The sequence below is a fragment of the Mixophyes fleayi genome, chromosome 4 (genome assembly GCF_038048845.1).
Source record: "Mixophyes fleayi isolate aMixFle1 chromosome 4, aMixFle1.hap1, whole genome shotgun sequence".
Taxonomy (NCBI): Eukaryota; Metazoa; Chordata; class Amphibia; order Anura; family Limnodynastidae; genus Mixophyes; species Mixophyes fleayi.
The window spans coordinates 340,664,019-340,688,247 of record NC_134405.1 but is presented as its reverse complement, the minus strand read 5'-3'; the positions used below and the strand labels follow the sequence as shown (position 1 = coordinate 340,688,247).

The 24,229-nt window shown below is 43.6% G+C and overlaps 1 protein-coding gene across 18 annotated transcripts in view; it reads right to left on the bottom strand.

The window, feature by feature from the left end:
* MICAL3 (microtubule associated monooxygenase, calponin and LIM domain containing 3) overlaps nt 1-24,229 on the bottom strand; it is an 84,195-nt gene that overhangs the window by 18,515 nt on the left and 41,451 nt on the right. For 7 of the 18 annotated variants that reach the window (XM_075210682.1, XM_075210685.1, XM_075210681.1 and 4 more), the window contains exons 16-34: nt 23,515-23,688; nt 23,046-23,120; nt 22,383-22,541; nt 21,521-21,574; nt 20,253-20,360; nt 19,127-19,231; nt 18,621-18,807; nt 17,976-18,064; nt 17,216-17,306; nt 11,630-11,828; nt 10,744-10,955; nt 10,087-10,176; nt 8,227-8,379; nt 7,346-7,408; nt 4,672-4,773; nt 4,022-4,126; nt 3,721-3,809; nt 1,732-3,490; nt 1,233-1,327 (exon numbers count right to left, since the gene is read on the bottom strand). In XM_075210682.1, coding sequence (XP_075066783.1) covers nt 1,233-1,327; nt 1,732-3,490; nt 3,721-3,809; nt 4,022-4,126; nt 4,672-4,773; nt 7,346-7,408; nt 8,227-8,379; nt 10,087-10,176; nt 10,744-10,955; nt 11,630-11,828; nt 17,216-17,306; nt 17,976-18,064; nt 18,621-18,807; nt 19,127-19,231; nt 20,253-20,360; nt 21,521-21,574; nt 22,383-22,541; nt 23,046-23,120; nt 23,515-23,688 — 3,909 coding nt within the window. The remainder of the gene's footprint in view (nt 1-1,232; nt 1,328-1,731; nt 3,491-3,720; nt 3,810-4,021; nt 4,127-4,671; nt 4,774-7,345; nt 7,409-8,226; nt 8,380-10,086; nt 10,177-10,743; nt 10,956-11,629; nt 11,829-17,215; nt 17,307-17,975; nt 18,065-18,620; nt 18,808-19,126; nt 19,232-20,252; nt 20,361-21,520; nt 21,575-22,382; nt 22,542-23,045; nt 23,121-23,514; nt 23,689-24,229) is intronic. The other 11 variants (XM_075210698.1, XM_075210689.1, XM_075210697.1 and 8 more) reach the window with 9 other exon arrangements.

Genomic DNA, 24,229 nt, shown 5'->3' with positions numbered 1-24,229 from the left:
CGAGCCCATTATTCGCAATCCATGTTACAGTATAATAATGGTGAATTGCTAGATGTATTAGTAAATATTAAAACGTTTATTAAGAAAATATTTAAAAACAGTTGGCAACCCTGAACACATGAAAAATTAACAGAATTAATAAAATAAGCGGAAATGGGGAAATTAAACACATAAATCAACCACGCACATCTGTAAATTAGCCAATACGGGACGTAACATTGATAGAATATGCATTAAAGGTGACATTAGCAACAGGAAATCAGCATTACTCTAAGCCACACTTACTGTAATTACATCTACACTATATCCTCCTACAAGGGGAAGCCGCCGTGCTCTGTACGTCAAAAAGCTAAACAAATGTTACACTCAAGAGTAGCCGGGGAATGAGGATCTAAGAGGCGTAAAGTGCATCCATGAAGAATCACCTGCCAGCAAAAGGGACCCCATCATTGTAAGAATTAGAACTAATAGACGGGACCTGAGTGATGGAATTGGGAACGTCTAAGTATTATCAGGGCAAATTTCTCTCCATTGACGCCCACCACCTTTTTCTGAGACACCCCCACCCCCCCCATCCCAGTTAAGAATATAGGGACTGAACATACCAGTCAGACTATTCCCAGACAGTTACACATTGATTAGACGAGATCTTTTGAGGGCTGAACCAACATTCATGAGAATGATGTCCGTCTATTCCCTGTAAACTAGCGACATCGTGGAGGCGACAAATCCTAAACCGGCCCCCTCTGTATTATGCACAGATTATGTATAGATAACACATTCCCAGCTACTCTGGTCCTGACAATACCTCCTCTAGGTCCACTCGGAAGTCCGTGTATCGCTGAGAGACGGCAGCGTGAAATTAAGATATGAAAATATATACAATACCTGCTCGACTTCCTAATTCACTTCTGGGAAACCACAATGACTAAATAAATAATTGAGGCACTAAAACCTCTGATGACGTAACAAATTATTAGAGTTTAAGAGGCAGATGTGAGCATTGAACAGACACTGCTGAGACTATTATACGATGTAACGTCTATGTAACGTCAAAATTATCACAATTCCTGTCATTATCTATAATATTTATGACAGAGGTGTGGGTCTTTGTTAACCCATACACAGCTGCAAGCTTTGGAAGGAAGAAGTAGGAGGGTAATTGGTCCTGAAAGATACGTATAAAGAGTGAGCAATGAAATCGGCGGCGGTTTCACGAGAGAGCTGCTCACCTCCCGCTTGGACTTCTGTGAGGACTTTTCTAGGACGTCATCGCTGGACAGGTCCGAATCTTCGGAGAAACTCAAGTGGCGTCGAAGAGGAAGGTCTAGAAGACACAAGAGGGGACAACTAATCACTCTGCATATCAATTAATGGGACTCTTATCAGTCCCCATCCCTCTGCCCTAGTATCAGTCCTGCTCAATGCACAAAAAAAGTTAGCCAAGAAAGTGTTTTCTTAACCCAATGCTAAACATGTGCCCCCGTAAACGCACACCTGGATAACACTGGTGAGATAACAGGATCTAAAGAACCCCCCCCCATATTAATATAATTAACATATGGCGGTATTCACATGCTCAGGTTTATATTATTCAGCTTTCACTCACAGAGGAACTTAACGAGCACCCTATGGATTGTTGGTGGTGACATGCAAATCAATCACTCTGTGTTGAACAATTAAAGAGGAATCCATGGTTTATACATACAAATCATAACTTTATGGCTTTACCTGTTCCTTGGACCACATTGGACACGACGATCTTCCCCGAGTCCACAGTTGTGCTGCTTGATGGAGTGCTAGGAGAAGACTTATCTTCTGACAACTTCTTTTTCTTTTCCTTCTTATAGCCAGAGAAAACAGATTTCCACAGTGACTTGGGCTTCGTACCTTCATCTGGTTTATCAGACAATCGACTAGCTTCCCCCTTTGGCTTTTTCTCCTTCTTTCTTGGGGAAAACAATGAAGGCCTCTTCTTGGGTTTGCCGCCAGAGCCCTCTGAGGAGGTGACGGAGCCTTCGAGTGGAGGAGGAGAGAGAAAGAGTTCATTTGAGGACTCAAGTCTGAGGGTGGGCGCCTCGTGCTGAGCCCCAATCCTACTGAACTCAACTGGAAGTTCACCAGCTAGCTTGGTGGAAGATGGACCTGGCACTCTAGATGTTCTGGTAGATGGTACAGTTTCTAGCTGCTTCATTTTGTGAAGCTGTTGCGCCATTGCGTCCCTTAACAACTGGCTTTTCACAGACTTCTCTCTTGCCCTCATCCTCTCCTCAGCCAACTCTTTGGCTTCTGGAGTCAACTTTGGAAGGGTCCTCTTTTTGTGGTGTCCTCTCTCCAAAGAAGATGGAATCTCTCCATTCTCCTTGGTCAGGACCAGCCTCTGGGTTTTTCCCCGACTGGTTGGTGGGGTGAAAAACCTCTCCTGTAGGCTAGAATTCTCAGTCCTGTCATCATATGTATCTTCTACATCGTCTGCAAAAGGGATTTCATCCACACTCTCTACAAAGGACTTCCGAATTTCTTCCAATTTTGGTGTGCGTTGGGGGACTTCCGGCGATTGGACCTCAGTCTGGGCAGGTGGGAGGATGGATTCTGGACCATTTTGCCAGGAGGCCAGGCTTCTTCGGAGTGTAGCTGGCTCTTCTCCTTGTGGTGGAGGAGGAGGGGGGCTAGAAGGTGGTGTAAGCATAGCAGAATCTGAGGTGTTAAAGCTTTCACTGGCCACAGTTCGAGTATTTGAATTACTACCATTCAAACCTAGGCCAGAACTAGTCGAAAGGTCCTTCTTCTCGCCTTCCGAGCTCTTCAGCTCCTTTTCAGTTGGCGATATGGGAGTGAGAGGTGAGAGTAATTCAATGTCCAATCTATTAGGATTCACTCTCTTGGGTACCTGCTGAGATTTTAATGGTGGAGACTTTAACTCCTCTGGGACGGTCATAGAAACTTGGGTCCTTGAAACAGAGGAATCAATAACAGGAAAAGTGATCTCGGGTGTTCTACATCGTTCCACCGGTGTCAGTCCAAGGCTACGGCGAATCTCTGCACTTTTCATCCAAAACTCTTCTATCAGGTCAACACGTTTTAAAGCATCTTCTGCACTGGGACTGGTCACCGTGTCTATCCTTACCGGATGGCCAGTGAAAGGCAGTTTGGCCAGTGGGGTAGAGGTGATGACTGGGGATGGTTGGAGACATACAGGGGACCGAGTTGTGGTGGGCACAGTAACCTCCGTGGACGGCAGAGGCTGTGAGCAGATGGGAGAGTTTGGGGACCTCAGAGGTTTAAGTGGTGGTAGAGTAGGGGACTTCACAGGTGAAGTAGGGACAACGGGTTCTTGTGCGGAGATCGGCTGGGAGCAGACCGGTGAGAGAGGGGTCGGAGATTTTGGTTCTAATGGCGTTGGCGCTTTGCTACCAGATGGTGAAAGATAAGGATCAGGGAAAAACCTAACACCAGGAGAGGTCCGTTCCTGCGGAGACAACATAGAGACCTGCAGAACAACAACATCTGGTAAATACAGATTCCCATAACTGCAGTCAAACATTCAGGACAAGTGTAATGTATTGTGGGAAAATAAACATCTATTCTTCATAGTACAAACATTGGCAGATAACAATTACACGCTCATATATTTGGATAACAGCAAAAACACAATCACTGGCTCCCTATCAGAAATAGAGTAAAATGGCGACTGTCGATGATGGGTGTTACACACGTCACCTTCTCATTCTTCATGTTAGGGCTCCTGCTCGGACACAAAACTTCTGTATCTGGGGTCAGCGCAGCCGGGCTGGAATCTCTGTCGGCCTCTGCAAATAGACACAAGAGGTATGACCCCCAACGTTACTGGAGAACTAGAGAAATGGATAATATATAAAGAGACAGGTGGAAGTTATACATCTCCGGGAAACACAACATGAAGTGTGAATACACAGTATATATGAATACAAATCACTGTAAAAACCGCCATTACATATGGCATAAGAATTGTGATCTCAGAGATCAGTAGTAAGGACCGTACCCCTCCGAACTCCTACAACCACATCAGACTCCTCAATTTCCAGCTTCAGTCTCTCCGACTGCTGCAGTCGCTCCTCCGCCTCTGCGTCCGAAGGGATGTCATCATCTGATAAATGATTCGACAAATAGATACCAGGTTAAAGGTGCTTTAAATGTCGGATTTAGCCCCCAAGACAATATGTCATAAATCAACTCTTCCATCTGTAACAAAATATTCCAAATATCTTCCGTTTAAGCTGAACCGTTTCTGCCTGCTAGCAAAATGCATGTTTACTAGACATACACAGGGATTTTATTTAGATAATTTGCTAGACAGATGAACAAATACATTGTTATTTTTTGCAGGCATCTAAAACATACAAAAGAACATTAACGTGATTGAAATATTTGGATTTGACAGAAGAACCTTGTTCTGAAGAATAAGACACCGTAGAAAACCCTTCATGTTTGTATTATGTACTACAGAATCACCATGTGACAGATGTCAGTTACTGCAGGCTACGGAGAGGACCTTAAAATTAAACATGTCTAATGTATATAAAGTACTTCAAGATATTTGCAAAGACTCCGTTGGTTACAGTATAGCAACCGCCTTCTTCAGTAGGTATCTAAAATTCACTATCCCCAATCACCGGGACAGAGAACACGTACCGTCACCAAGATCAGCAGATGTGTCACCATCACCTCCTGCTTCAGCCTCTGCAAGACAAGTTCCCAACACCTCGGCTTCTGCCTGTTCATCCTCACATGCAGCTGAGGGAGGAGGGCGGGAGACGGAGAGCAGCGGGGAAATCACCCGGGAACAGAGACAGGAGAAATGTGTGAAATTAGGAGAGGGACGGGTGAAAGTATAGGGCAGAGGAAATATATGAAACGGAGGGGGTACGTGGGAGGGGGCCACAGGAGGGGGGGTGGGGTCACTGGAGCTACAGGTGGAGGAGGGGAATGGGGCCACTGGCCGTACAGGGGGGGAGGGGGGACGACACAGGAGCTACGGGGGGGAGGGGGTGGCCACAAGAGCTATGGGTAGGGGGGGGTATCCACAGGAGCTACATGGGAAGGAGTTGGCCATAGAAGATACAGGGGGTAGGGGGGCACTTGACCTACAAGGTGGGGGGGGGGGCACAGGAGGGACGGGGGGACATCACATGGTGAAGAGGACAGGAATAAATTGAGGACAGTCACACCCAGCAGAGAATCTGTGATTGGTGTTAGTTACACATTAGCCTTATATTCTGCGTTAGTCAGTTCGGCAGAGAAGCCTGAGGCCTGTTTCCTGCCAGGGGGGCGCTGTACAGTAATCATCTCCCTTCTCGTTGTCACATGTTCTGTAACCTGTAACTACCCGGCCGTTTGCAGAAGATTCTGGGACTTATAGTTCACCAACAATGGGAAAGCCAATGGGGACAGCTAAGCCCAATTTATAATCTGCAGGTTGTGTACTGTACTTAAACGAATGTATGCACTGTGTTATTACACTGATCTATACTAAACTGTGCATTCCTGTGAAGTGTTACAATGTTTCTATATCACTGTGTTGTCTATGAACACCTGGCGGGCGGAATTTCAATTCTGAGGAACATCACGGCTGCAGGATTTATGCAGAAATCTCCACTGATTTTTTCCTTGTACCCTTACGAAAAAATGAGTAGAGATTTTAACGTAGTAACGGTAAAAATGTGCAGCCTCGACGATGTTCCTGAGAACATAGCGGCCAATTGAATCTCCCCCCTGGTGTCAGAATACGGTGTCGCTGCCCCTGCTGGCAGAAAAGAGGTAAAACATCAAAAGCCTCATTGATCACATCCCTTCCTGGCACAAGGAGAGAGACAGGGGGTGACAGACAGCGCAGCAATGGTTAGAAAGCCGATCAAACGAAGGGGCCAGTGATCTATTATGATGAATATTATTATATGCTTGGATAAGTGGGTAAGACGTCATGAACCACTGAATATAAAATACAAGCAGCTCAGACAAGAAAATGTATCTTGTATCACTCACAAATACAAACGAAAGGGAGGAAGTGGTTGCACACAACCTAGGGACTAGTGTTCTATTGGTAATGGATAAATGCCATTACCACCAAATAGACAGGGTTCACCCTTGTAGTTAGTAATCATACAAGAAAAGGGAGGAACAGAACATAAGGGGCACTCCAGTCCCTAGAAAGTATATTCCTTGGACAAAGGAGCCATATCCTCAATCTTAGTCAGAACAAAATTTAAAACATAACTTTTATTGAGTTATTAATAAAAAAGCAGCAAAATATTAAAAAAATGAATGTGTGTGTTGTGAGTTAAAACAACAGTGCCCAAAGGACGGTCGGCATATAAAGTATCATATAGTATCATATATACAGAATACATTGTGAAGATTGACATTGGGCAATTATACATATTCTAAAGATCCCTAGAGTATATTTGGGGTACTGAACCCAGGAATATTTCATACAATAGGGATAGTCCTCATATAGAATCTGTATAGATGTCCCTACAAATTTAGACATCTCTCTTTGGGAATATAATTATCTGAAGGAATTTAGAGAATAATAAACGATAATACTATATCCTTCAAGATTTTTCCCCCTTTTCACGATTTGTGATTTATAACCCCAGGGAACATGATCTACGATAATGACATCTTTGAGTATCACTCCTATATGATACTTTATATGCCGACCGTCCTTTGGGCACTGTTGTTTTAACTCACAACACACACATTCATTTTTTTAATATTTCGCTGCTTTTTTATTAATAACTCAATAAAAGTTATGTTTTAAATTTTGTTCTGACTAAGATTGAGGATATGGCTCCTTTATCCAAGGAATATACTTTCTAGGGACTGGAGTGCCCCTTATGTTCTGTTCCTCCCTTTTCTTGTATCACTCACAAATATACATATAAAATATGCTGGACGGGAGCATTTTACTTATGACATTTTTCTAAACCGCTCGGAAGCAATTGTTCCATTTTATCCCTTATTTGTGGATATAACGCACGTTATAAAGCTTTAGTGAAGGCAGATCCGTCCCTATTCTACGACCTTCTAATACAGAAATGGGGGAAAGAGGGAGAAGTCTACATTGGGCCCCAATTAATTCAGAGCCCAAAGTGCGTTAAATAAATAACCCAGACAACGGTCAGGAAAACATGCTGGAAAATAATCTGCACCATTAACTTCGCCCTGTCTGGTGGGGTGAAAAACCGGCCATGCGTGGAGGGTAAAGTGCGTAGCACAAACCACAGCAAGCGCAGAACGTACATGCAGAGCGCAGAGACTGCATAGCAGTGCAACCACAGAGCGGCGGCAGAGACCCCTCATCTACCTCCAGAGACGGACTCCAGCCACGCTCTTACGGGGTCATGGCGGTAGGAAGGGAGCTGGAGCGCTGCGACACAAAAGAACAACAAAATAAACTTAATATTGAGGAGCGCTGCGGTTCTGGGGCCCAGACCGCCATCTTTCGTTCAGTTCTGGCGCTTTTGGGGACGGTTCTAAACCTGTTAAGGACAACTAGAGTCTCAGAATTCTGGGATCTACAGTTAATGTTATTTGGAAAGAATATACTGAGTTGTAATCCAGCATGACAAAAATATACAAATATTATATTATATATTAAAAATATCTGACTCAAATACCCTTCGCGTTGATTTAAGCAAATTGAGGGTCTCCAACTACTGAGGAACCGTACCTGGCTGGCAGGGCAGGCTGAGACTTAGTTACACAGCAGTTGGAAACAAACAGGTTGCCGATCTCTGATTCTTGGGTTTTATTGGTGAACATTTTCTGATAAAAGAATGTAGAACCAATAACAAATCGCCAACAACGTCCTTAGTACAACTTACACCAACTGTACCTGTTGAGATTTGCCCTCCTCCCTCCTAAAAAAAACCAAACACACACAGAGAAACAAACTAAAAATGCTCTTTAAACAAACCTTGTTGTGTTATTATCCACAGTGGAGGTAGGCTTCATAGTAAGTTATTCTTAATATACAAATAAATACATATTAACATAGAATTAGTTTGAGAGTCAGCGCTTGAAATTTTCCACCAGAAACTCATTTAAATTAAAATTTAAATAAATTAATTTTATTAATTTAAACATAACAATGTTTCCCACAGCGGTAGAAGGAGCTTCACATGGTGTCCGATGTACAACGGTGGTGAAACTTTATACACCGAACCCTCCAGCAGGGGGCGTTACCTTTGGACGGTGAAGACGTGCCCACTTCTTCCCCCTCTGCATTAACCCCTTCCTGCTCATCGTTAACGGTGTGAACGTGTGTCCAGTGGACATCGGCCTTAATCTCCAGGGGGTCGAGGGGGGACAAGGCCTGTTGCAGTTTGAGGTTCCCGGCTGATGAAGGGAAAACGGGGGGGGGGGGGGGGGTGCAGGAGGAGGACAGACAACAAGGAGAGGGAGATATAGGACAGAAACAGGAGATTATAGTTATACAGAGACAGAAGACAGGTATAGAAAGAGGCCATATCTAATGAGGTTAAAGTGCAGCAGCGCAATGGTTAATCAGCGTCAGGATGTATAGTAACTTCCTTCCTGCACCAGCCCTGTCCTTATAGAACTACACGTAACCTCTGGCTGTGGTGAAACTACAGGTCCCAGTATGGCACAGCCGATGAGTAGAATTAGGTCAGCACAATGCTGCCACACTCTCAGCAACAACATGCATTATTGGTTGATGTTAATAGGGTATTAGTGCTGGACCTAAAGCTTATTTAATGACAAGACGTGGAAAGCTAAATGCACCATCACCCACCATACCAGCCAATCAAATGAGGGCTTTCATGAGTCCAACGTACACTGTACTTATCCCATCGGACATAGGAGTGATATAGCACATAAATTGCTTTCTGCACCTTATTAGATAAAGTTTTGGAGAAGTGTCGGCTGTTCCTCTACGGTCCAACAACAAAGGTGCAATCGAGACAATTCTCATGATCTGATTAAGTACAATGTGAGAGTAACCAGAGCTGAAAGGCTCTGCCACCACTGTGGGAGCTATGTTGTCTGTGCAGCCCACACTAATTGGCGGTATAACCACCGTACGTGGCACCAAGAGGATAATTTACCAGAGTACAAAAACACAACAACTATCTGGATCTATACCCAGAGAAGACCTCGGGGCAGGAGATCTGGGGGGAAGGGGGGGGGGGGGGAATAATGTTGGCTGACGAAACATCTTCTGCTTTAGTTTACTGGCAAATGAGCCTTGCAGGTAATCGGGGACTGTCCTTCCTCTAGGCTAAGGTCAATCTCTAGGCCAAGGTCAATCGCCTTGCAGGTAATTGGGGACTGCCTTTACTTTAGATCATGATCAGTCCTTTGTGGGAGTTATCATTTAACAACTTAAAGATTATTCCAACCCAGACTGACACAACTACCATGCTGCTTCAGCTGAGACCTGGGATACATAATAAACATATGAGCAAAGTCTAATCGCACCTTTAGAAACGTAACAGTATATGCAGTAAATATAATAAATTGCATGAGGCCACAGTATCATGCATAATACATAGGGGGTGTCTGGGTAAGGTTTGCAAAGGTGGCCAGCAATGTCCACTCGAAATAAACTTGTGACTGTTTGCATTAAATTTAGAACTAAATAAAAAGATAAATAATAGTTTTCTTCCCTTGCGTTGGGATTAGCCCATGCAGGTAGATTCCATACAGCCGGTACCAGCATCGCATGCACTTAGATATGTCTTACACCACTGTGCACCCAACATCAATTATGGTGAACTCACTGAAGAGTTCAGAGACATTAAACGCTTTATTCCTGGGGGTAAATATCAGGAGACCAGCTATGTCTGTTCCATAGGGCAAAAATAATAAAATATTCTATAGGGGAAGAAGTTACATTTATGGTTAGTCTCCAAGTCTCTTCAATAAGCCCCTATAAAACAACTAATTAGTCATGGATACCTTTGGGGGCTGTGTCTGGGGTGCACTCAGTGGTGTAGGAATTATCCCAGGTGTTAGTTCCTTGTTGGGGGGAGAGGGAGGGGATTAATAAATAGCAGGAAGGGGAGGGCAGCAGGGCGATACCTTTAAATGTACCGACTGTGTCTTCATCGGATATACGCTGAAGCCATAGGCCCTGCTGGAGTTCTCTCTCCCAGGGGCAATACTCACCCTCTGCGGGGGCAATGGGATCACCCCTCCCCGCCCCAGAGACAGACAGAGAGAGGGACAGAGAGATAGAAATGAAAGTGAAGGTTTAATGTGAAAGCGAAGAAAAGTCATGAAATAAAATTCCTCGCACCATGAAGGGTCAGGAAAATCTGGGCGACCCGAGATTCATATTAAAGGGCAATTGCCTAGTACAGGTCTATAGATTTTTTGCTATAACACAGGTCTGTAGCCCATGTAGGTAAGAACTTAGAGAAAATTATGCAGGAATTTAAATATTCCTAATGAAACATATCTAACCCAGTAGGTAATATGGGCATTAGTCTACCGACAAGTGAACAGGGGGCCAATACTTAATACATCCCAGGCACAAAGATAAATGTTATTTGTAAAGCCCTCACCAGGACTAGTCACCGTGACTTAGCCGGGCAGTCACCAGAACACAGCCAATCAATTCACCCTGTGTCAGTGATGTCACCAGTTCCCTGAGAACTGATTGGCTGCATTTCCTTAATGACTGCTTCTGCCCACACACACACACGAGTATTAGCATGATAAAACGTATAGACCAACCTTCACTGGATCCATCCTCCTCTTCCTCTTCTTCCTCCTCCTCCTCTTCACTCTCACCCACCACCAACGCTTCCTCTCCAGCCACTTCCCCCGGGCTCTGCCCCTTCAGCTTAGCATGGATTTTCACAGCCTCCTTCCAGGGCACCCCCCCAAGGTCGGAGGCAGGCAGCTGCTCCTCCTCCTCATCCTCCTCCATCTCAGACTCTGAGCTGCTGTATGGAAACAGAAGAGTGGAATTGCGTCACTCTCTCTGTATTAATAACTGTCCCTTACACCCAATGGGTCGAGACCCTGGGAGGGACTCAGACGGACGAAGAATATTAACGACATGTTTAAATAAGGTCATTAAGAAGAACTTGTCTAACAAACATCCATGTTCTGGATCATTATTGTTATCTGCAACATGATCTCTGCTCTACTGAAACTATGAAAAATGTTGGAAGATATTTAAAGCAACTTCCTAGTTGACATGTCCGATGGCCAATGCAAGCAGGTCAGTGGCCAGTGCGGAGAGACAGCGTCAATCTCGTTATAGCTCATCAGTGCAGGACTGAAATTCCTGCTTAGTACACGGATTGCTATAAAGGTTGTCTTCACTGAAACAATGAAAAAAAGGTCAAAGTGCCGGGTTAAGGACCGATATGCAATAAACCTCTGTTTCCTTAGCACAAACCTTGTTATCATAGTGTACAATATATGGAGTAGGTCCCCACCAATACAAACATGAGTTATTTTGGATGGGTAAATGCATTGTTTTAATAATCCATCATGAACCAGGTGAACTTGGATTTCTAGGAAAGGCATGAAAAGCGAAGCAAAGCTTAATAAATAGGGTGTAATACTGCCTCAGAGCCTGTAGATGGCGCTAATGCCGACACTTAGTTACCTGCTGCCGGCCTCCTCTTCCTCGTCTCCCCCTTTATCCAGCAGGCTGCTGAGATTGTGCTCTGCCAGGGTCTCCTCGGGCACCTCCTCCAGCTCCTCCCGCTGCAGCGACACCCGATAGTTCTCCAGCTCGATGCGCTCCGGGGTGGCTCGTAATCGCTTGGCCGCACTGTGATCTTCCACGCCATTCATGCTGGGACCTAAAACACAACACGACAGTGCGGAATGAGCACCTGGGGGGGTTAGAGTGCAAGCTCTGGGGAACAACCGCTCCTCTGCTTTATACGTATCAGGTACAAGTGCCTGGTATTGCAGCTAGTCAAGTTCCCAATTAGTCAGACTGTAATTTTTGAGCTTTCCTACGATTTTATTATATATAAAATATACATTTTCAAATTTGTATGTAATGTTTGGTGCAACTAAAACACTTTACTGTGAGTCACCAGTTGTCGTAAATTACATTCTTATTTGGTGGTTACATTTTGCTTTCAAAGTCAGATATAGGGGGCGCTGTTGCTACCAGATAATCTTCTGGACAATGCTTTTTTACCCTATATAGCACTGAAAATAATGGTTATTTTCTTCAACGCATATGTACGAATTCCCCAATTGTCTGTTTTATGAATGGGTGTAGCCCTTGGTCTGTGTTTAAGGATTTAGATCCCCACAATATTCGACTGATCCTTCGGTCAGCCTGTATGCACCTAAATGGAAGGTCCAGTCTACTTGACGCAGTTATTTTAACACAATTTTACAGAGCAAGTGATCGAAATAGAGAAAGCAAAATACGCCTAGAAGTGAGGGTACGACCGTGTGACTGCTTAACACACAGAAACAACAGCAGGAACAAACAACGACAGAAAAGTGAAAAACAAAATCGTCAACACAAAGTAATACACTCTTGGGGTTTTTTTTTCCAATCAAAAATGTTATATATTGGGCAGGTTCAAAGCATTACTATGGAGAGTATGTTGACTGAAGGGGGAGTCACCAAGTTTGGGAGATTTGATGATTATCGAGACTTGATCAGATCCAATTTGGCCGCCTACATGATGTCAATGGTCCTTAGTGAATTGTGTATTCCCCCAAAATGGCTGCCTCCATTGTGTGTAGGCTACAGATACACTTTGACAAAGGTGTACTAACTTTTATTAATGAGTTGGCAAGGGAAATAGTCAGTAACAATCTAAAGTCAATCCTTGAAGTGTTTTTATGGAAAATATTTGTCCCTTGCAAAAAAATAAATCTCCCCATGTCCCCCCATAAACACCTCAGTTCCACATTTTTCCAATTTTCTTTATAAGTTTCCCTCATTACACCCAGTTATTTCCTCTAGATACAGTCACTCACTGTAGTTGTCCCAGAGGCCTTTAATAGACAGAAATGTTCCTTGTGCTCACTGCTGCCCTCTAGTGGTATAGCCAGTATTTCGGTCAGGGAATGTATGATCTTATCTGTTACAGTGTAAAACTCCCAGATTGCAGAATATGACAAACGACAGAACGACAACTGGGGAAATTAAGTTACAGGAGACAGAAGAGAGCGTGACAAAGCGTCAGGGCCCTATGGATAGTCTATGAAGGATTTTATACAATGTAGGATGCAGTCTTATAGTCTCTGCACCCAGGATTATGTATTATAGGGCAGAACATTAACAATGTGGTTCCAACATTCTACATTATTTAGGTGGTGACCCCCAGATTGTAAAAAAAATAACTCAGAAACCAGCAAAAAAATTTAAGTTTTAATTTATTAACTTAAAATTGAAGGCGCCAAAAACAAGAAAAAACAAAACATTACAGAGTATGACAAAAGGAAACAAACAGGAAATATTGAGAAACACAGCAACAGGTACAAACATGTACAGAAGATGGGGGTCTGGGCCCTAACATAACCCACCTACTTCATGTCCAGTGCCAGACACGGTCAGCCTGTCCGGTCTGCTGGACCGGCAGTCAGGTGATAACTACATTCACCGTACTTTCATCGGCCAAATATGGATCCCTACATGTGCCGGGACGCCAGATTTCCTACAGGGCGTATCGGGGTGTAAATGGGTATACTACATAGTCTAGTGTCCGGCCTGCCGGATGCTGCAGCATTAGAAAGGCTGCATTAACTACCCGTGCGAATACGGACTTACGCCCATGCAAGGAAATAAAACAGTCATCACAGCAGGTGGAGATGAGAGTACACTGAGCAGAACATACATTCACAAAGCAATTGGCAGTATAAATAAATAATTAAAAATAAAATAAAAATTACTCTTTAATGGTTTTTGAACATTAGGTGAGTGCTAGAAATGAGCTGGCTCTGAATCCCACGGCATGAACTGTGGTTTCATTACATTACACCTATGGCCTAAACGTGGTGGAGGCGGCCATTTTGTGAGCACAACTTGAGAACAGCCTATCGACAATGACATCACTGAGAATGCAGCCTATCCAGTCACTAGGAACTAGTGACATCACAGAGGCAGTTTGTATCGGACACTGAGGTCATTGGTTCCTAGTGAATAGGCTGCAGCTTCATAATTATTGGTCCAGCCCACAAAATGTCCGCTTCCTGTGTAGACGACAAGCACGCTTTAAGAAACTGCAGCACAGAGGACCCCCCTCCCTCCTATCAATAAAAGGAAAGGCTGATAAAACAGAACAAGTGGGAACAATGAATACCATCTTAGTGATAATTTAAAAACTTAAATTTTAAAAAACACAGACATGAGCAGCAATATGGAGCAGCGATGTAGATCAGAATTAGAACCCCGAGGTGACTACTCGCTAAAAAGGACCAGAAACATCTTTATTTATGTCCTATATAGACCACTTGTAAATATAACCTGTGTAAATGTGAATTTTAGTACCTAGTTATGAACACGCAAAAGCCAAAACAAACACCCCCGATTTCATGCCAAGATGGTGCCCTCCTTTCTTCAAGGTACAGACAACCTTCAGAGCATCGGATGAGGCGCAACTACACCTCTTATTATCCCCGTAAATAGAAAGCGATGGGATTCCCTGCTCTCAGCTACGCCAATTTATATCCGTATTAAGTACCTTAATTAAAGAACAGGGAGATTTTGTACTTAATCACAAATAAATACTGTGGGTGCAGTTTAACACACAAAGAACAATTCAAACCTGTAAACATAAATCGGTGCCCTCACCCCCAAATTGTGCGATTCAAGTCCTATAAATAGTTGCTTAGAGTCACGGCCTAACAAAGCCACGTAGGGATCATTATACATCAGTAGTAGTGTCTATATAAATACATGACATCCATCTATCTATACACAGAACGCTCAACTGCGTCCACAATAACCCGCAAGGTACAGAGTTATAACGCACGCAGGCATATAGTGTAACTGTGAAACCATTAGGATCTCCCGTAGCGTTAGTGGAATTCCGGATGGCATCTTGCACAACATTATAGAACGTATTCGAGTGGATCCTCAGCGTTGGTCAAGAAGATGATTAACTATAATAAAGGTTCATTTGTCTCAGTTTTACAACCCTTTGTTCAAACATGCAGCACTATTAAACCTGGCCTGTCCAGTGACCACCCACAGACTTGAGCTAAGTGGATACACATATATAATCAGTGACAGCAGAAATTCACCACAACTGTAAAAAACACTGAAGATAAATAGTTTCCTGAACGCCAAAGTGCTCAATGTGATAATACAGCAAAAGAAAGACACCACGTAAATATCCCTTGCCCCTGCCACCATGACAGGAGAGATCACCGACGCGTACAGAGACTGGGACAGCCCAGAAGAAACGCGGTAATCGCCTCTGACGCAGTCAACGGCTTCCCGCTCTCGCACCCTAGTGCAATAGTTACATACAACCATAAATATTATATACATTTGTCTAATACCATCACAGGAATAACATTTCCAACCCCTCCAGTCAACTCAAGTTAGATATCAGGGACCTTAAAGTGTGCGAGCAGACTAAGCAGCAGAGGCGGCCATATTGTGGGCTGCATCGACATTCATGTCACCTCTCTGAGCCATGAGGTTCTGTGTCAGGTCACAGGTACAGAGGGAATACAGAAGTATTCCAGTGAATATTGGTCCAGCAGCTTACAAAATGGCTGCCTCAACATGCTTCCACGAAGCGTCAAGACTCCTAGCGAATTGACAGATTGCGTTCTAAACATATTGCGTCAGTCCACTAAATGTCTCCACTGTAGGTAGGCGATGGGTGTGTTCAGAAAGAAAGTGCATTATAGTCTTCTGTGAGATACAGGCGGCTTAACTGTGCGTTCTGTCTCACCCATCGCAGTGCGGTGATGCGAGTACTAATCACTAGCAGACTTTGCACAGCCAACAATCTAGCTAAATATACAGAAGATTATTATATTCTAAGGGTTTGATATAAAATCTAATTAAAAGGTCTTGGAGTCAGAGAGAATTTGTATACAGAGTCCTGATGATTACATTTTGCACTGCAACAAACTGTTATTTCTATTATAAAATTAAACATGTACAATTTGACCGACTCGGACATTCTGCATAATATACACGGCAGCCTAGAATTCACTAAATTACTACTATACAGAAACAAGAAAATATAGATTTTGACATTAACTTATATGAATAATAGGAACAGAAGATAAAAATATATTATGTTTACAGTGCAACCTTCATGGCAAAATAAAATGGCGTCATTAAAAAGTTAATATAAAGTTTGGCAAACTAAATGTAAAAAAGATTTGTTTATTTCCCTTTGCAATAAAGGGAAAATCTACATGTAAGAACCTAAGTAACTGTCATGAATACCTTGTACTGGCAAATAAAAAATGTTTTCATTAAATCAGTGCAGTCTTTAAACATGTCTAAGCTACGGCAGGTAGGAAAACAATTTAACTTCGACAAAAAAATAAATAAATTGTGTGACCATCGCCTACTCACAGCGGAGGCTGCCATTTTGTGAGCTAATCTAATATCCATGGGCAGCCTATGAATTCATGAAAATCCAGCACCTCATGAACACTAGTCAGGAAGTACCTCAGGGATGTCACCAATGTACTGGTTTAGTCACCAATGTACTGGTTTAGTCCACACAGCGGCTGCCAGTTTGTGGGCTGAACACTGGGAGATGCCTCTGGGCCCCTGTTGGATGGACAAGGCAGCAAGTGGTTCAGGCCACAAGATTACTGCCTCCCGGTGAACCCCCAAATACATTTTCATGACATCTCAACTGTAAAACCCAGAAACTATAGTGGTAATTGGTGCAAGAAGCAATATTATTCAAATGTTTTCCTGTTCTCCTACATTACGTAACCTAATAACAGCCCATGAGACTATGGAGGCTGTAGCAGAGAATGGATTATAGATCCGAATAGTTTCCAGTCTGCAGACCTCAGGAAACAGGGGACCAGGGGAACTCCCCCAATATCTGCACCAGAACCTCCGACTGGACATAGAGAAATGGAAGCCCGAACACCGTCAGCTGACACATGAAAAAAGAGTCCAAAGGGTCTTGGGTGATCAGACGTATAACAGAGGACGCCACACTCGGCAGCCGCCGTGCCAGGGAACATAGGGTCATAGCGCGTCGCAGGAAGGAAGCGTGGGTACCTGGGGTCTTCTCTGCAGCGGCAAGGGGCAATGTGGGGGCTCGTCCGGGATCTTCAGCGTCTGTGGAATCCTTTGCTGTCCCTTTCATTTCCTGCGGGGTGAGAAAGAGGGGTGAACAGGATACTGAACCCTCCTGCTCCCCCTTATTACCACCGTACTGATAAGTACAGCTGCAGCGCTTGAAGAAAGCTGCCTTTACAGTGTTAATGCCAATTTTACAACGTTACTAAAACTATGATGATCCAATATGAAGAACAATCTGATAACATTTAGAAGTATATGTGTATGACAGAATAACACCTCCCTCAACATTAAAGAATACTTCTCAAATATACAATGTTTTCTCTTATTAATGTATTTTGATTTTTGCATTGACTTAGTAAAAGTCTATATGTTTTATTGAAAAAAAATGTAATCTCACTCAGTTATTGTTAACACAAAATGAAACTGAAATCTTTGCCAATATTTATATTTGTAGAACTTTGTCCAACGTATTTTTATACACAGAAATTCATGCAGAACCAATGAATAATTTCACCAAGCTTACCAAAGTAAAATAAAAAATACTGATCAAAACAGAGAAATAACAGCACTCGTAGTAATGAACAACATGTGCCAACGTATAACGCCCAGTCTCCGCTAAAAGTGTAGAGTAAGGCATTAAGTCTACAGGAACCAGAGAGAGGAAGGGGCACGTACGGCACTTGGGCAGCTGAGGTAGGGAGAGATTTTTGTCCCCTGGGAAAGAAGCAGCTCTTACCTTGCCGACAAGTGCCGGTGCGGCAGCTCTCTTGCGCTGGCTGTAGCCGGTACGCCGGTAACAATAGTGCGGTTTGCAGTAAAATTTTCCTGTAAGAAGAAAATAAAAACATAAAACAAATGTGAGAATTGAAGACGTGGATAAAGGGTGTATTCTGGGGGCAGAAGCTCATTCACCGCTGCAGTTTCCGAGCTGTAGGACGAACACACAGAAAAGCAATAGACTGTCCGGTCTTACGAAGTCAGAGTGTAACAATGTGACAGTGTGAAAGGAACAAAAGAAGACGAATATCACATACAGGAACGGAGGAGTAAGTCCAAAACTTAACTCTGTCACTGCCAAACACCCAGCATTCAAACTGAACGTAGAGAGAGACCAAAAACAGCAGAAAGATACCAACACCCGTAGAGCTACAGGCCATAAATTGTGATTAAAAGACAATGTTTGATTAAGCATTTAGGAAAAACCTGGGAAGGCAATTGAAAGGTTACTGGTTAATAGAGGCGCTATTGCAATAAATGAATAAAGCTTAATTGATATATGGACATTCAATTTCTTCATCAAACCATCTCCAACCGTTAAGTTACTAAACCCAGGGAACAGCAACATCAGGCGGGTAGTAATGACATTACGGGCAGTACTCACCGTCCTCCAGGTGGTAGGCGTAGCAGGACAGGCGCAGCGTAGTGTTGCAGTAGTCGCATTTGAAGCAGCTGCGGTGAAAGAACTTCCCCTCGGCGCTCAGACGCTCCATTACGTAGACTCTGCGGTGGCAGAAGTAGCAGACGTCGCTGCCGCCCAGGTTCTGCGGGAATTCCTTCCTAAAAGACGCCTGCGTGACAACAGAGGTGCGGGAAAGGTTAACTGGAGACCTCATATGACGTTGCTTGAGACTGCGGCATGTACATTGCTCTCCCTGACCAGGACAATGGGACAGTAGGACACACAGCCGGGCCCCTGACACACCAGGGAACTCACAGCAGGGCCCTCCGTTTTGGGGTCAGAGATATTGTATCGTGTCCTGGCATCAGGGGGTAGATTATGGATTTTGTGCTGAAAACACGTGTGTAATAAACAGCCTGTAAATGAGAAATAACGTCACAACAACTAATCACAATATGTCTCAAAGCCATCTATAGACTCCTGCTTACCACTTTCTTCCCAAACAGAGGCTTGGGGGTCTCCTTCTTTTGAAGCTGATTGGCTATCTGTTCAGCCAATGAGCTCACTCCACCCGTATATATCTTTATGTACTTCTGAAGGAAGGGAAAGGAAACCAAAAAAAAAAAAAAGTAAAGAGGAAATGAATCGCAGGTGAGAGGTGAAAGGGCAAAGGTGCAAAACACACCAATCCAAAATGGAGCGGGCAGCAAAACCAGTGCGGGGGTCCCACAGCAAGAAAGAGACGGTGCTGGTTAGTAGATGGTGACTTCCGTCAAGAAAGAGATCAAGACCGTGAGATCAGGGCCATTTACAAGATCTGGTTATATTCAGTGGCCAAGCGAGAAAACACGGCACAATGTGAGCCCACCACAGCCTGCTGAGGTTACAGGGAAATCATAACCCCCAGCAAGACATGCTGGGAATTATATTTCCACAGGATGCATTCTACTAATTGCCTGGCCAGCGCACTACAAATCAGGCATTTTTTTTTTACATCTCTTTTTCGCTTCTATTAGATACAAGATAAAAATCTGTAGATACAATTTTCTCCAATACAGAGAGATTTGCTTTACCAGGTCTGCCTAGATGATGTAAAAAACTTTGGCGAAAACCACGAAAAAGTTTAAGAAATGTATTTGGTAAAAATTTCAGGGGACTATGTGTGAGCCAACAAATTCGAAAACAAATCTTCTAATGAACTCTTAAGGAGACAAACTGCTTATATCATATAAGCACATTGTGCGATCTCCTGGCTCCGTCTGAAGATTATAAAGCCCACAAGTGGGGTCTACATTACATTATGAACCCATCTATAAGGTTGTACACATCTGTTTTTATCTCCTTGTTATAATAGACGACCCCTTTGTCAACAATCTCACGACCGATCATTGTAAAACCTTCATGGCGAGGATGGAGGGAGATAATTACAGCCCAGAGACCGGTGCGTTCCGTATTGCAATAAATCCGATATGACAATTGCTGGAACATACTTATTACAGCTGCGGTGACCAGAAGCCCTACAGCCTCCAGGTTCTGTCAGCGGTGCCCAACGCGGGTGAACCACACACAAGCACATGCGGTTAGCTGTACACACGTGTGCCGGAAACATGCTACCTGTCTGATGTCATCGTATGAAGGGGAGGCAGGACGTTCGGATGAACGCAGGGTGACCGAATGCTGCCATTGGTCTATTGGGGAGCGTCGGGGAGACTCGAGATAAAGCTGGAGGATGGAGAGAATCATCAGCATGGTGCTTGGGATCATAGCTTTAGTCAAAAACTTATTAAAGGGCACCCTGTTGTTTGCAAACAGCCATTTTGTGGGCTGGACCAATATTGAGGCGCATGCAGCCCACCAATTCACCAGAAACCAATCACAGATCATTATTTTATAGTAAAGCGATATATTGGTTCAGCCCACAGAAATGGCTGCCTCCACCATGTGTAGGCGACAGATCGTCTTTAAGTGGCAAAGTGATGCAACGTTTCTCATCTCTACAGACTTAGAGGGAGATTTATGAATCCTTCTAAAAAGAAAAAGTGGAGGCGTTGTCCATAACAGCCAATCAGATTCTTCCCATCATTTTCTAGAATGCACTAGATACATGATAGCTAGGATCCGATTGGTCGCTATGGGCAACACCTCCACTTTTCCTTTTTAGGTGGTTTTATAAGTTTACTCCTTAGTGAAGAAATAACTTGAGGGCAGCACGGTGGCTCAGTGGTTAGCACTTCTGCCTCACAGCACTGGGGTCCCGAGTTCAACTCTTGACCGTGCCTTATCTGTGTGGAGTTTGCATGTGCTCCCCGTGTTTGCGTGGCTTTCCTCCGGGTGCTCCGATATAGATAGATATAGATATAGATATAGATAGAGAATATATATATATATATATATATATATATATATATATATATATATATATATATATATACACATATATATATATATATATATATATACATACATATATCTATTAGGGAATTTAACTCCAATGGGGCAAAGACTGATGTGAATGAGTTCTCTGTACAGCGTTGCAGAATTTGTGGCGCTATATTAATAAATGGCGATGATAACTTAGATTTTGTGTATCATGTAAGTAAAAAACCCACAAAAAGTAAGGGGGAGGAGCCCTACACTTGGCTCACCAGGAGGGGGAGGAGCCCTACACTTGGCTCACCAGGAGGGGGAGGAGCCCTACACTTGGCTCACCAAGGGAAGACAGAACATTAGTTATCACACTATAATATATATATATATATATAATTAAGGACAGGTAATTCAGTACAAAGGAACATTGTGTGAAAATTTTCCACTATGAGAACACCCCAAATCGCTCTCTCTCTCGTGTGTGTAGTCAAACAAGCCAAACCCATGCCGTTTACCCTCTCCGGGCTGGGACACATCTCCCCACGGACAACGGTCGGCACCGGGCTGCTCTGTAGATGGGACAGAAAGAGAAAATAAAAGATAAAAAAAAAAAGAAAAAGGATATCTGCAAATGTACGGCACCAAGGAGGAGGGAGACAGCTGGCACTGCCATATACTGTGCCCCAGGCTGGCACATGATCAGCCAAAGCAGAGAGTAGCATTGTGAGAGAACGGAGTGAAACTGGCATCGCTGGTGACGGGAGAGTAAACACACACACACCCCCCAAGCTGGTGTAAAGGCTGGAAACACAGCATGGAACAGGAATGGTTAATGTACAGGCTGGTACGATTGGCAGGAATACGGGACGTGTGTCCGATACAGTTACCCGCAAAAACCTCGCAGTGCCATCCCTGCTGCACCAAAGCATTAATAAATGAAGAGGATTTGCCCTGCTAGGTGGTGGAGCCTGGCCAGCATCTCCTCAGCCAAACTAACTGCCCGCTCACCCCTAGTGTCTACTGCCAAGGCGCAAATGACACCATATTGTGACGCTTTGCAGCAGCCGACAAACTGTGTTAAGTGAATCTGCACCGCACAACAGGGTCCAACTTTCTAACAAATTCACATATATACAAAGTAATTTTACATTTAGAATTTTATTTTTTTTAATAATCTTAAAAACCAAAACGGTCAATGTAGGATATGACTTTTCATAGCAACTATAGTAAATATAAAAAAAAAATAAAGAATTATAGTCTTTTTTTCCCCAAAGTTGGAGATTGTTGAGCTGTGAGACATAAAACAGACGTCAGGCCAATGGGACAAGCAGACAGACTGGCTTGTAACGATACAGCTTAAGTCCAATAATCACGTACGATACAAGCCGGACTGCTGCGTTCCCCTATTGGCCAGTCATATGCAGTGAGCCACGCCGCCCGAGTCACCTGCAGCACTGAGCGAGCCACGGGTGAGGACCCCGAGTACAGGGTGATGATCTTTTTAGGACAGGTCCGGGGAAGGTCACTACACCTGGGCTTCATGGACGGAGAAAGGGTCGGGGGAGAAAAATACAAGATGGTGATAACAGGTGGCGCTTTGGGCATGCAGCATTCTGCGCTCTATGTCTACAGCTCACTAGAACAAGCAATTAAAGGTTTACAGATCTGAAATACATAAATCCTAAACATTTTGGGAAATACCAGGAAACAGTCCTTAAGAGCCAACAAGGCGGATTCATATATTAATTTATTGTTCAGAGCATGAAAAACTTATTCTACAAAAACAGTCAATTATCTAAGTTGTTATATGATTTACTCAATGTCCATCGAGCCTTGGACTAGGAGATTGACCTGAAATTACGTCTAGGCCATAAATCAAAGCTGCTGTAAAAACTACTTGTCCCAGCATGCATTTGGCTGGCAGAGCATGCTGGGAAATGTTTTATAACACTAGAAATCTACAAGCGTTAAACATCTACATGTGTGGGGGGCCGAAAGACGGAAGGTGAACAGTCCTAATTGTATCCTGACCCTCGTTACCTGTTTCCACTGAGGCTCTGCCTGCATGAGGGCAGCCTCCTCTAGTAAGCGCTGCTGATAAGGTAGGATGGGTTTCTGGGAGGAGAGAGACACGTGGGAGGAAGGGAGATGGAAAAAAAAAAAAAAATAAAGAGGTAGGAAAAAAAAAAAAAAAAAGTTATGAGCAAATGAATAAACCACAGAGTAGAAATTACACCACGCAGCCACATGGTGGCAATGTTGCAACAGGCTCTGACTTCCACCCAAACACTAACTCCACAAATGTTACAATGTTCAACTGTCTCAATGCATATAGCGAGCTTACATATGCTTAACGCATATGCAGAAAATAAAAGCTTACAGATGCTCTGTAGTTTTTTAAATTAACACCCCAGCCCTTAAAAAAAAAAAAAAAAAAAAATCTAATTTTTACAGTCAGTAGCAAAAATGTCTAGTGAGGTGCAAACGACTCCCAGTACAGGACACCTACCTGTTTCCGCAGCCCTGCGTTAGGAGTTGGGGCGTTCTCCTCAAACTTTGCCAGCAGCTGCGTTGCCATGGATTTCACCTTGTTCTGGTTACCGATTGTGGCGTCAATTTTCCGCTCCGTTAGCGCGCTCACTGAGGGGGGCCTCTCATCTCGCAAAGATCGGGAGCCCTCTTCCTGCAAATCATAAGAACAGCGTCACATAGACCATTAACCTTCAATTCCCAACAAAACGTTTTCTCCAATCTGTACAGTTACTGGAGACAGATTTATGTGTGTGAAGTAATCCGCAGAAACTCTGTCAATCACCCTGCAATAAACCCAACATGTCTCTTGTGCATAGAGCCTGGTTCTTCCAAGTCTGTGCTGGCTTTTACCATTGTTAATCTAAATTACACTCTAATTTCCTGAAATTAAGAACCGTGGTTCAGCTGGATTCACAAATTAGAGAAGATGACAGAGTCTGGCACCAGGACGTGGTTATGGACGGACAACAATTTATGAGCAGACAGCGCCCTGGTATTATGCTTCAGGGAGAGAGACGTTCTGTAAGTGTGCGCCAGATTCAGATGTCTAACTCTTCACGAGACTACAAATGAATCACATTGCAACAATATGCAAAGTATAGATGAATGAACTTTAATTTGGACCCACCCTGCCCACATAAAGTCATAAAGCATGATCTGTTTCTGGATCGTCCTGATTTCATCCATCTATG